Here is a 13892-nt window from a genome sequence, read left to right as displayed (position 1 = left end):
AGGATAGAGGGTTCTGGGTAATATGGATATGAGCTTGCCTGGGTTTCTGAATATTCATTCAAGTGCTATTTTCTGTGTTTGTTTTGCAGATTCAGTTATCAAAATGCTGAATAACTTAAAACAAACATTTAATAGTTGGGGTTTCTTCCTCCTAACTACCAACCCTGTCAATACTTACGTTGTCCCCAAAACACTGTGACAGAACAATAGGGTATAATGGTTGCTTTCAAGTTATCTGTTTAAAGAAATTATTTGCCCTCAGAACATGACCCTGCAAATAGTGTATACTGTCACCAAGTGGCAGTAGATGCCCTAATTTGCCTGATCTGAACTACCAAGGCTGAAGCTGTAGACCTGTTTAACCGAGATATTTTATAATCTGTATTTTGATATGAGTGTACACATGGTTGTATTTGAATGACTATTTGCTGCTAAGGTGTGCAGATATCTTTCAATAACCTGACTTCCCTTCCTTCCTGGGGATTCCTTAAGTTTTGTGATCCTGCACCTATGGTCAAGGGACCCAGGCAGGGGAAGGTGTTTAGTCCCATTTCTTTAATTCTGTCTTTGTGGAAGCAACAGCTCCAGGCCTTCTCCAGGTTTACAGGAAGTAATTATTGAGTTGGGAACAGTTTGGGAGCATATGAAAAATTGCCTGCCTCCCTAATCATTCCCAAACCTTAGGGAACCCTTTCATGGCACTTATAGATAAATTAGCATATCAAGGAAAGAGATTAGAGTATTATGTTGCCCTTTGCAAACTGTAATTATTACTCTTTTCCCAAAACCATTGATGTCTTTGCAGCCAGTAATTTGCTAGAGGAAATCGCACTGAACAGCTTCTTCCGGTAGAAAGAAAGCAGATGATCATCTTTTCTATCTCCCAATTAGCCTGAGCATTTGAGACTCTGTTTTGGATAGTTTTCTTTGCCTGTCATGGACTTTGGTCCTTTCCACACTACTGAGGGCTCCGTAAACTAAGACATCCTGGTGTAGTTACTAGTTGTGGAGACTAGGCAATCTGCACCAGACTCTGGTGTCCCAATTGTGATGCCCTATGGTTTCCCACTGCCCAGCCCAAATAACTCAAGGGGACCATCCCCTTTATGTTCACTGCTTCCTGCTGCTACTCACTAAGCTTTGGTTGATTTTCCAGGGTGAACCAGGGCTTCAGGGCTTCCCAGGAATAAGTGGTCCTCCAGGTCTCCCGGTAAGTCTCCCTATTTGGTCAACATGTATTCAAGGATCTGATTGGACAAAAGCTATACCAATAGAAAGCTAACAGGAAGACCTCCTTCCTATGGTTATTGTAGAGAATTTCACTATCTTCATTGTTAGAAGGCATTTAAGGAAGTGTCTTGTTTCTCAAACCCATGAGGACATTAGGTTCTTTATGAGACTATATAGCTTAGAAGTTATAATCTCAAGCTCTAGAGGTAAAACAGACCTAGGCTTGACTTCTGATTTCAGCAGTTTCTAACTATGTAACCTTGGACAAGTTTCTTAACTTTTCTGAGCCTCAGTTTCCTAACCTACCAAAAAAGGGATAATAATGGGGGTGGTTATGAGAATTAAGTGAGATAATATGCATGAAAAGGGCTTAATAAATGCCTGGCACGTATCAATTGTTGAGTAAATGGTAGTTAGTGTTAGTGATCCTATTTTCACTTTCCTATGTGCCCTTGTATCTTAGATTCTTTCACCCAACAAATACTTTTTGAGGGCCCCTATTTGCAAGGCCTTCTGCTTGATTCTACGGCTGCAACAGCAACTAACAGTCAGATAAGTAAAAGTCCCTGTCCTTGAGGAAAGTACATTCCAATTGGGGGGGATGAGGGAGGGGAGAGAATCAACAAGTAAACAAATGAAGGAGAACAAGTTCATATATTGGTAAGTGATACATAGAAGATAAAAAAGGGTAAAAGTGATGGAGTGTGGATGGGGAATGGAATGGGCACCTTTGGACAGAGTGGTCAAGAAGGGCCTCTCTGAGGGATCGCTTATTATGAGGGAGTGAGTCATGTGAAAGTTCGGGAAGAGTGTTTCTGGCCAAGGGAACCATAAGTGTCAACACCCTGAGGTTGGAACAAGCTCAGTGCTTTAGAGGAACAGCAAGAAGGTGAGCGGGTGGAGAAGAGTGAGCGAGGTCAAGAACCAGACAGAGAGGCAGGAGCCAGATCATGGAGACCTTTGTAGGTCAAATGTGGCTTTTATGTTAAATGTAATGGGAAGCCATTGGAAGGCCCTGACTTGTATTTTTAAGATCTTTCTGGTGGTAGTGGGAGTTGGGGGGCTGGGTCATGGAGGATGGGGGGAGGGGAAGGCAGCAAACAGAGGCTACTGCAACAATCCTGGTGAGAAATGGTGGTGGCTTGGACTAGGATGATGGCAGTGGAAATGGAGAGAAGTGCATGGATTCAAAATGTTAAAAGTTTAAAATTTTTGTTACAGAACATTTCAAACACATACAAAGTAGGGAGAGCGGCATAATGGTCCCCCTGTGTACCCATTACCTAGCTTCAATAATTAGCAACTCATGGCCAATCTGAAGCCAACAACAGATGTGGCATTTCATTACAAATACCTCAGTATTTCTAAGAGATAAGGACTTTTTAAAAACATAATGATGATTTCATCACCACTAATTAATTATCAGAAATGACAATATCTGTTAAGTCAGAATTCAGGTTTATGATTGTCTCATAAATATATTTTTTTATAATTACCTGGTTTTGAATCAGAATCCAAACGATGCTCACACGTTACATTTGGTTGATATATCTCTTAAACTACAAGATATGTTTTGAAGGAGCTGATGAGATTTCCATGGATTGGGTGTAGGAGTCAGGAGGGAAATGGATGAATCAAAGATGACTAGGCCTGCCCCTGGCTTGCTTGCAAAGTGGGGAGAGATGACTCCGGTGGTTCCCTGCAGTTCTTTGAAACACTTTGGGTCTCTCCAGGTGGCCAGAAAACACAGCCAGTACAGCTAGTGGCACAGATTGCTTCCACAATGATCCCTACTACTCCATAGAGACACAGGGACAACAGAGAACCATCTATTCAATGGCCTTGATTTTTTTTTTTTTTTTTTTTTTTTTTTTTGTGGTACGCGGGCCTCTCACTGTTGTGGCCTCTCCCGTTGCGGAGCACAGGCTCCGGATGCGCAGGCTCAGCAGCCATGGCTCACGGGCCCAGCCGCTCCGCGGCATATGGGATCCTCCCAGACCGGGGCACGAACCCGTATCCCCTGCATCGGCAGGCGGACTCTCAACCACTGCGCCACCAGGGAGGCCCAATGGCCTTGATTTTAATCAGCTCAGTATCTAATGAATCAAAGGGAAAGAATCTTGATGTTGGAGACAGGACACCTGGACTTCAGCCTCAGCCCCAGCTCTGGGCCTTCAAATATCTGAACCTCTCTGTATATATGTCATGTGGCAATGGTCATATCTACTGTTTTGAGGCCCAACTCACAATGTTCATCAGGTTTCTTTATAAAGTATAAATCTGTGCTGTCCAATATGATAACCACTAGCCACATAATAGCTACCAATCCCTTGAAATGTGGCTAGCCTGAAATGAGATGTGCTGTAAGTGTAAAATACACACCAGATTTCCAAACCTAGGTGTGAGGAAAATAATCTAGATTATCTCATTAACAATTTTTACGTCAGTGTTGAAATGACAATATTTATGATGTGTTTCGTTAAATAAAATGTTGTTAAATGAACCTCACCTATTTGTTTTACTTTTTTAATGAAGCTACTAGAAAATTTAAAATAACATAGTAGTTCACATTATCTTTCGATTGGACAGCACAGACATAGAGTACTTTGCAAGTGGGCTGGGGAATAAAGTCTGCACCTTTCTTTGTGAGCATTTCGCATAAATTCTAGTCACCTCATATCATCCCTATGATGTAAGCAAGGTGGGCTGGGTTTATATCCCTGACTGATGAGGAAACCATGGCCTGAATGGGTAAAGAGGCTTGTCCAGAGTCACCCAGCAAGTTATTAGCAGAGCTGAGACTGAAATTCAGTTTTCTTGAATACTAGCCAACTCCAGGCTTTTTCCTCATACCATACTGCCCCCTACTGTTCAGTTCCTTCTTGTCATGGTGGTTGTGGATTGCGTGATCTCTGGTGCTTTGCAGTTCCCTGGCTCACGCTCCCTCTCTCCTTACCATTCCCTTCCCTGTTCTACCTCAGAGGATTTCCCCTTCTGCAATTTCACCCGTTCCCTTTTGCCCTGTGAAAGAAAGACACACTGACTGACAGCAATGAACAGTGATAAATTGCAATACCGTTTCAAGCTCAGCATTTCCAGTGTTTCATAGTGTGGCCTGACAAATAGAAACCCCAGTTGATTGTAAAGACATCCAAGGTGGAAAAAAAAGCTTCCTTTATATGGTACAGCATATTTTCAGAGAGTGGGAATCAAGAAACCAGAGTTCTCAGGCCACTTTGGTGTGGATTCCACATGCAACCCTGGCCAAATCCTATAACTCCTTTGCTGCTAATATCTCTATCTGCTTAATGGGAACATTTATAGGTAACTTCTGTGACTTCTGCCAGAATAGTTGTAAGAAGAAAGGTGGTGACGTGTTTGAGATGCTCTGGGCTTTTCAGAGGAAACACACTTCTCAAATCCAAAGTCCTCACGTCGGCTTTCAATTATCCACACTCACTGAGAAACAAGGCAGCACTGAGGGTGGAAATCTCTAGGGAATCTGAAATGTTCCCTTCAACCATTTGTTTTCTTTCCATCCTAGCCCAGATCTTTGCAGGAGCTGCTGACAAGTGGCCAACCTGAGTGATTTAGACTTCACTTTCCCTTGCCCCGTCTGCACTGACCCAGCATCCTTGCTTTTCTGGCTCAGCCCCAGCTTCACACATTTCATGACATTGTCCCAGCAGCACACTCACGTGTAGGCCACAGATGCTCCCGTGGAGATTGTCAAAGAGAGTCATATACCTCTGTGCCCTCCAAGGCACCAGCAAACGCAGGGTAAGGCAACATGGCAGATGATGGGAGAGAGAAGGGAAGAAAGCGATGAATCCTGAGGTACCTATTGAGTGGATCTGAGGCAACTACTGGACAGGCGGGAGTTCTCTTTCTGCTGAGCACCAGGCTTTCCAGGCACTTCAGGTAGGTGCTTCGGAGGAGGAGCCCCATCTTGACAGACTTAAGCTAAGCCCTCCCCTCCTCTCCCCGCCTCCCCACCAACCCGGCACCCTGAGGGGCAGTAGCAGCAGTGTGACAGGGTCAGAGTTGACAAGGAGACTGACTTTCCTAACCTCTCAAGTTTCACATCTCAAGTCACCCTCGCAGTGCCAAGCCAAACCCATTGCTGCAGTTTAGCCTCCGAAACGTGACCCCCAAATATGATCGTTCCCCGCCCCTCCCCCATGGCCTCCGTCCCCCTTTTCAGGCTTCAGCCTCCCTCCTGCCTTCCCGCCCTCCTTGTGCACGTGGGCCTCGCCCCTCTCCACCGCCCTCACTGGGGCCGGACGAGGAGCTCAGGCAGAGAGGGTGACCACCATGCTGCTGGCAGCCTGCCTCTCGGGCCAGCAGGCCTCTGAGGACCCAGGGCCAGAGTGTCTTTCACTCCACAGCGGGGCCTGGCGGCCCCTGGTTCCAGCCTACTGTTTGCAGCTTGCCTTTTTCTCACACCCTCCTCCTCACCCTGCTGTCCGCCCCGACTCCCAGCCACGTGACTGAAGCTGAGTTTTTGCTGAGCCACTAATATCCATGAACCCAAAATACCAGGAGACCAGAGCCCTAGAGACCAGGCCTGTAAACAGCTGAGCTAGTGCTCTAATGAGGTGTTCCTGACCGTGGGTGAGAAGGGGTAAGAGAGCAGTGGGTGCTGATCAGCTCATGATGGCGACCGACTGGGACGGGGCAGGGGCCCAAGACATCTTGTTAGAACAGCTTGTTCAGCAGGGCCTCGTACAGGGCCTCCCTGTGCTGGGAGACAAGCTGAGCCTACAGCCCAATATCTTGCCAAGTCATTTATGTTTTACTGGCTCTAACCCCAACACACAAATTGCTTTTTAACAATTTTTTTTTCCTTTTTAAACTTTGTATATGTTTTTTTTGCTCACCTTGTAGCTCAAGCTCTCAGACCCTCTCTCTGAGAAAGCAAGAGTCCAGAGGCTCTTTCTGCTTTCCGGAGAAGAAGGACAAGGCCCCCTTGTCTTTACATCTGTGGAAAAGACAGGTGGAGGCTGTGAGATGGTACCTGGACATTCTTTTTCTCACGCTTTTGAACAGTTTTTTTCCCTGGGTCACTGTTCCATTTAATTCAACAAGTATGTATTGGACCACCTTGTATGTGTTCAGGCTACAGTAACATGCCTTGGAGGAGACAAAAGTGAATGTGATACAGACCTTCTCTCACAGACTTTCATCCGGAACCCCGGCTTAGTGCTTGAAGAGTTTGGGGCAGCGTGGGCTGCCGTAGCTTCTGTGCACAGGCCAGGGAAGGCTCCGCAAAGTGTTTGACTTCAGCCGCCAATAGATACACGCCACCAGGGGGCAGCATGCCTTGGTTTCCAATTCGAGCTGCAGAACTAAGTTTGCATTCAGTTTGACACAGGGGCCTTTCAAATAGAAATCCTATTCAGCATGAGGTCTGAGCAATTTGACTCCTAACTGTAGATATAGAAAAGAGGGAAGGCAAGTAGGAACCAAAGGCTGCTTTGAGTTGGACCCTTCACAGGCATACACTCCCCTCCTCAACAACAACAACAATAAAAACAACTCATGTTTTAAAAACAAAAGAAAGTAAAAACTTGAGCCCAGAAAACTAAGGGCTATACAGCCAACTGTACCCACGGGAATGCTCTGAGTATGAAAGAGGAAGAAAACTACAAATGGGATTGGAGCAGTGCTTTTACAATCAGCTGAGCCAGGTCACATCAAGAGGACAACAGGAGATGTGCCATAACATTTAGTGTCTTTCACAAGCTTACATTTGAGAGAACTTCACTGCCTCCTTTACTCTCATAATAGGCCTAAATGCTACTTGCCAACAGCCGTGCTCCAGGAAGTCCCATTTTAAACAGTAACAACAAAGTGACCTCGATTACATTTGCCATGAAAGACTTTATCCACTCTGGTAATGAATTCTTCTCTATCTCGGGGGCCCAGAATATGCTTGCCCTGGACCCAGAGGGGAGGAAGCTCTCTCATTCACTCTGCTTTTTGGATTTCTGCTTGTTCCTAGAGAATCCCCAAGTCATGTCTGTGGCTGCAAGCCCTCACCTTCTGTGAGCAGGACAAGAGGGGTTGGTGACCATCTTGCAGTCCCTTTGAGAGTGTTCCTAAAGCCCGCACAGTTCTAGATCATGCCTAGATAGAAACACTCCTTCCCACTGCAGAGGATGTTGCAGTCATCATGTCTCCAAAGGGCAAAAGCTCTTCTCTCTAGCATCAATCCCCAAGGATTAACACAGTTCTCCATTTGTGGGTTCTCTTTGACCCAAGCTCCTAGATAGTGGGAAGCAGCCTGTTCTCTGGAACAGCCATGGAATGGAAGCTAAAGCCCTGACTGTCTCATTGACTCTCTAAGCCATGCAAGATGCTTGGCCCTTCTGAGTGTTAGTTTCCGCATCTGTAAAATCAATGAGGTTAGATCTGTCATTATTTCTATGCTGTTAGTTCGTGTTTCCATAAATACTTGTAATGGTTTTTTGGGGAGAAGACATTACTTCTAGAACCAAACAGAAGCCTTTAATGAATGGTTCAAATTATCTTCAAGTCCTATGTGTTTCTCAGGCGGTGATGAGACGCTCAGCATGGTGAGCTTCCCCAGTGGGACAGTGGAGCTGATTGGAAATTACCACCTTGCCAAATTTGGATGGAGCCAGGAGACCTGTGAGGAAATGAATGTTATAATCTGTGGTCTCTTTTTCCTTTAGGGCTTTGGAATTGCTGGAGAAAAGGGAGAAAAGGGAATCCCTGGTTTGCCGGGACCTAGGGTATGAACCTGGAATTTTGCTTGCCTGGATCTGTCAAGTCACCCTGTCCCTTTTGTTTCCTGTTTGCATCTCTGTTATGTAACTTGATGGCCTCCTAAGCTTCTCTTGTTTCTCTTTCTCAACCCTCGGGCAGGTCCCTAAGACCTCTTCCTCTCCCTTCTGCCACATTCCCTTGACTTAGTGGCTCCTTTGAATAAGGAATGAGGTACAGTAAGTCCCCTACATACGAACCTTCAAGTTGTGAACCTTTCAAAGATGGAAACGTATTATAAACCTATTACAGTACAGTACTATATAGCCAATTGTGTTAGTTGGGTATCTAGGCTAACTTTGTTGGACTTATGAACAAACTGGACTTACAAACACACTCTTGGAATGGAACTCGTTCGCATGTAGGGGACTTACTGTACCCCCTACACCAGGTGGTTCCTCAGCCCGTTTACTCTCCTTGTCCTCAACTATAATTATCTTCTGGGCTAAAGAATGACATGTCTTACTTTCATTCCATTCTAACCTGAGGGAAGGTGGGGTAGGGGCAGTTTGCAGGAATGGAAGAAAGAGGACCAAGTGCAATTTTTATAGGACAGAAACAAACCTGGGAAGTTCTAGAACATAGTGAGTAATGTTTGGAGTCAACAGTTTCCAATAATAATCTCACTTCAAGTGGAGAAATAACTGTTAGCCTCTCTGATTCCTAGCTTCAGGCACTTAGGTCTTACGTTGTTAGTAACTGGCCAACCTTAGCCTTAAAGAAGCAACATTTCAGAGAATTAATTGTCTTTTCAGCTTGTTCATGAAGTTTGTCAAGAGTCTTTTGAGTATTCAGCAATGTTCATCCATTACCCTGCCATTTCTTTCTTCACTCTCCTTTACTCCCTTGTCTTGAAAACACAAAATCACCAACAAAAATGCATTGGGGGAGAGAGACGAGAGGCCCTCCCACAATCTATTTAAAAATCTCATGACTTGGAACTAATGCAGACTAAGTATAATACCACCCAGCTCTTCTACCCAATTCCACCTAGTACTTAAAATGTTTCCATTTATTTAGCTCTTTAAAAATTCCCTGTGTGCCTATTCAGCCTGATGGATTAGTGCTTAGAAAGAAGTCATTAAGGCACGTCTAGGAACATTCTCTTACCTGGTTTTAGCAGCTGCTAAATCCTGATCTCAGTTGGAGAGCTTTGTTAAGTAAGTCTAGTTGCTTTGTCTAGTATGGGCTATTAATCTTTCTAAGGTACCTCTGTTCTCTTTACAGGGTCCCACGGGTTTAGAAGGAGTCCATGGCCCTCCAGGGAGTCAGGTATTTTGGTTAATATCATTAAAGCCTCAGTGTATAAAATCCAAATCAGAAGGCCCTCTTGCTTTACTTAACATGACCATCAATCCAAAGGGGAACACTGCTTACAATTCAAATTGTCCGCCTCTCTTTGTTTGATAGAATCTCAGCCAGTCACTTCTTTTGTTTTTACCCAAGAAGACGAGTGTCCAGTGTTCAGTGCTATGATGCAGTCGTACTCCTTTAACATGTTATCAGGGCCTAGCAAAGCCAGCCTGCTTGTATTCATCTCTAGCCTTGTGGCCTTTGTACCTCCTAACATGCAAGTTGGCTACCTAAGCGCCATATTGCCTTCTGGAACATTTTACGGCTTCCAGAGTCAAGTATGATCCATATATATCCTGGAATGCCGGCCAAAATCCCTGTGCCATTTGCCCTGGCCTAATCCAAAAACCACCCCCTCTTATGCTCTTAGACATTCAATTCAGTTGTAACTATGTTTCTGTCACAGGGCAAGAAGGGGTCTTCAGGTTTCCCCGGGCTTAATGGATTCCCAGGAATTAAGGTAATGTTGTTGGGAAGTGAAAATCCAGGATTGAGGAGATGGAAGGGTGAAGAATTAGTATAAATGCTATTTAGTCCATTTGGGCTGCTATAACAAAATATCACAGACTGGGTGGCTTATAAAAAAGAGAAATTTATTTCTCATAGTTCTGGAGTCTGGAAGTCTGAGATCAGGGGGCCAGTATGGTTAGGTTCTGGTGAACATTCCTCCTCCGGCTTGCAAACTGCCTACTTCTTGCTGTGTCCTCACATGGTGGAAGGGGCAGGCTAGCTCTCTTGGGCCTCTTTTATAAGGGCACTAACAATGGTGGGAGCTCTGCCCTCATGACCTAATCACCTCCCAAAGGCCTCACCTCCTAATATTGTCATCACCTTGGGCATTAGGTTTTCAACATGAATTTTCGGGGGACACAAACACTCAGATCATAGCAAATGCCTATATGATGAAATGGAGTATTTTTTAGTATTTTGACATTTTAAATGTCACCCTTTTCACACGAAATGCGTACAAGCAAGTCCATCCCTACAAGGAGAAATATTTTATTACTGACATTGTTTAGAATTGCCAACTTTTGGGTTTGTTATCGTTTTTAAATTCTCTCAAGCAATGCATCCCCTTATTGCCTGCACCTGGGGCAGACAGCTCCTACCTCCCAACCCTGGATATGCCACTCTGTCTGATTCTGGTACCTGAGTCTCCCTTTTGAGAGAATTAGGACTCTTTTGACTTCCTCTGCCTGACATCACCCACTAACAAGGGCCGTGACAATAGCAGAGTCCCAAGCCTGCTGAAAGTGGGGAAAAAAAGTTAAAACTCTGTTCCCTCCTTAGCACCTCTTGGGCATAACCATATTGTCTATTCCTACGATATGTTTCCCAGGCCCAGAAGCAGATTGTCTTGGAGTCAGGTTGCAAGATAAAATTGGGATCCCTTGTCATTGACAGGTTCTCAATTGAGTGTCAGGCCTCTGGGCTGCCTTGTGTCACCTTCATCTTAAATTTATTGGACTTTGAAATTAACCTACGGATTATTTGGCCCTGGAAATCAGGGGTTACAGAAGGAGGAACCTTCCATTGTCCCAGGGAATGGTTTTGAGGGAACATAAATCTTATGTGATGAGGTCACAGAAATATTTGTGTTTAATGTATTTAATCTTTGCAGGGTGAAAAGGGTGACATTGGCCTGCCAGGCCCAGATGTTTTCATCGATACAGATGGTGCTGTGATCTCAGGTGCAACTTTTCATTGATTGGAGTGGAAAAAAAAAAGATAGGAACTTGAATTCTATATCCCCTGTAATTGTTAAGAGGATACTTTGTCAGCCACTGGATTGCTGCTAAACCCGATCCCCACAAGGGCCACTCATGGATCCTAAACTTGGGAAATGAATCTAACTCCAATGTCTTAGGCAAAGAAGCCAAGCTCCATACTCCATGTTTGTGTTGGGTCCACCAAGACTAGGATTTGCGTTGGCCTGGGTCTGGATTTGCTAAAAATGGTTCTCCTAGTAATGCTTAGGGAAGGATTCATACCCTCCCAGCTAGGCTAACTTCAGCCTGATACTCTGGGACACACAGGGTCTCATGTACATGATCCCATGCATGCTTGAGCTTGACAATTTCACGGGAAGTGGAAAAGTATCTTTGGTTAGGGGAGCAAGTATCTTTTGGTTAGGACAGCCCTCAGTAGTGTGACACTTTGGAAGTTTGCCTTCACCTCTCCTTGTTCTAGTTACTGTGTGTGCCCAACTCTTCCCTTCGACTTCTCTAGAGATCTAGATGTCAGTGTCTCCAGCTACTTCTCGCTTGACCAAAGGCTTCTCCTACAGTGCCTCTCCCATCTGGGTCTCCTAACTTCCCTCTCCTCACATCCTCTCAGGCCTGTGCCCTGTCTGGTAAACTCATTAAAGCTGAGGTGTTAATGGTTGACAGTGGCTTCCTGTGTTCCATGCTCAAGAAACCTGTGTATAACATGAAGAGTAGGCTTCAACACCTTAACCCAAATGGCAGAGATTTGAGGCATGACAAAAGATTACTAGTAGTAGAAGAACCTTCCTAGTACTTATCAGATCTTACCATGGAAGGTAAGCCCTGGCCAGACCAGTACTGAACAGTAGGAGAGCCTTAGCTCAAATAGGCCCATTATCACGTGAGGGCATTAGCATCTGGGAGACCTATGAAGGGCAAGAAAGGTGCTTCTAACCTGAGGACATCTCCTTGCAACTCTTTTGAGGCATTTTGTGGCATTTGTTGGCCTCCCTTCGGTTTTCTTACTGCTTTTTTTGTTGTTGTTGCAATGACAGGTTATCCTGGAGACCCCGGTATGCCAGGCCTCCCAGGCCTTAAAGGAGATGAAGGCATCCAGGGCCTGCCTGGCCCTCCTGGTGCCCCTGGATTACCAGCTTTACCAGGTAAAACAAACTAACCCACCCCATGCACAGATCTCCACTCTGGTGCTCAGCATCCCCTTCTATACTCTGGTCTGGGTACATACCCAGCCAAAGTCAAAAGAAAGGTAGACTATAGTCAGTAGGCTCCCTGCTGCAAGCCCAAGGCCAATGTATATGAGAATAGGGCCTGGGTAAGCAGCTTTCCTTTGACCTCAATAATGTACCATAACTAGACAGGCCATCCCAGACCATCAATTAGGGGGCCTGTGTTGGCCTGCCAGAGCCCTGTCACCCTTCTGTTTATGTGCCATCCCAGTTGATGCTTGCCAGAAGGAACTAACAAAAGCCTAGATGAAAGTTTGTACCCAGACCTTCACTCTGTGCTTAACCCAGGATCCTGTGGATGACATCCTTGACACAATCATTGGAGGAACACGCCCATATGTCACTCTATAGTAGTAAACAGAGAAAGGGCATGCCAGAGTCTGGGAGGCAGTGATATTCCAAATATAAAGCCTCAGACATTACTTTTAAAGACAGCAGTTTCTAAATTCTCTGGAGATGGGCCTCTGTAAGGATACCTGTGCTTTTAAAATGGCCCCTTGGAGGAGGTACAGCTGATCTCAGCACCGAGGTGGAAAAAATCTAGAAATGGGAGGCTGGAGACCCAGGTTTCCCTCTCAGGTGTGCCACTTAGAAGTTCTGCACCCCTGACCATGTTTCTGTACGTCTTTGGGCCTCCATTTCCCAAGAGGTTAGGCTAGCTGATTCCTAGGGACCTTTCTAACTCAGCTGCAGGAGAAGGGCAAATGCTTTCCCAAATTCTTCCTTGGAGCTAGTGTCTAACATCGGCACTGATTGGAATCCCCTGAAGAGGAGGGTGATGTGATGAGCATGTTTGTGTGGGCTTATCCTTCCAGGTGGCCCCGGTGCTCTAGGGCTCCAGGGAGTTCCAGGCCTGAAGGGGGACCAAGGAAACCCCGGCCACACCACAATTGGGGCAGCTGGCCTCCCTGGCAGAGATGGTTTGCCAGGCCTACCAGGCCTACCAGGCCTACCCGGTAAGTTGTTTGTTTCTCTCTTTGGTCTTGAGATCCAGGTGTGATCCAGATTGCAGAACAGTACTGATTTTTGAGGGAGGGAGCATCTCACAGGTTAGGGACCACAGCAATCAGAGTGTGCATCAAGCAATAGACAAGTGAGGGCCATCTCAATGATCAGACACTACCTAATGCCTTCTGACTTCGTAGTCATTCCGTTTCCCCCTTCACTGTTCTCAGCCCCTAGGCCTGTGGTCTTGCAGCTTCTGAAGGAGCAGCATTGGCTCTTTCAAGCTTTCCCTGGTCCTCAGGGCTCCAGCGGGGCGGGCTGAGAGTCCAAGAAATGGGAAACCAAGCCTGGATCCTCAAAGTGGCTGCTAAAAGCCTCCACAGGGCTTATTCTCCTTAGGTCATCTACCTGAGCATGAGATTCTAGATTCTAAGAAAAAGGCTAGAAATATGCCCCGTATGTTTTTTTGTAACCTGCAACACCTGACCACTGAAGTTTGTACCCATCTCCTCTTTTGTCCCAAGAGGACTTCCTGGGATAGACACGGGGACTGCTGAGTTGCTGAAGCTGCCTTGGTTATTCCCATATCCCCAGTGTCTAGTCCAGTGCCTGGAGTGTAGTA

At 45.6% G+C, this 13892-nt stretch overlaps 1 protein-coding gene across 1 annotated transcript in view; it reads left to right on the top strand.

The window, feature by feature from the left end:
- COL4A6 (collagen type IV alpha 6 chain) overlaps window positions 1-13892 on the top strand; it is a gene marked incomplete at both ends in the record, with an annotated part of 287744 nt that overhangs the window by 238557 nt on the left and 35295 nt on the right. Inside the window, 7 exons of the mRNA XM_079728096.1 lie at window positions 1157-1210; window positions 7929-7988; window positions 9247-9291; window positions 9779-9832; window positions 10994-11063; window positions 12134-12241; window positions 13141-13281. Of these exons, the coding sequence (XP_079584222.1) occupies window positions 1157-1210; window positions 7929-7988; window positions 9247-9291; window positions 9779-9832; window positions 10994-11063; window positions 12134-12241; window positions 13141-13281 (532 nt within the window). The remainder of the gene's footprint in view (window positions 1-1156; window positions 1211-7928; window positions 7989-9246; window positions 9292-9778; window positions 9833-10993; window positions 11064-12133; window positions 12242-13140; window positions 13282-13892) is intronic.

This window comes from Hyperoodon ampullatus (assembly GCF_949752795.1).
Source record: "Hyperoodon ampullatus genome assembly, chromosome: X".
Classification (NCBI taxonomy): Eukaryota; Metazoa; Chordata; class Mammalia; order Artiodactyla; family Ziphiidae; genus Hyperoodon; species Hyperoodon ampullatus.
This window is presented reverse-complemented; position numbering and strand designations above follow the sequence as displayed.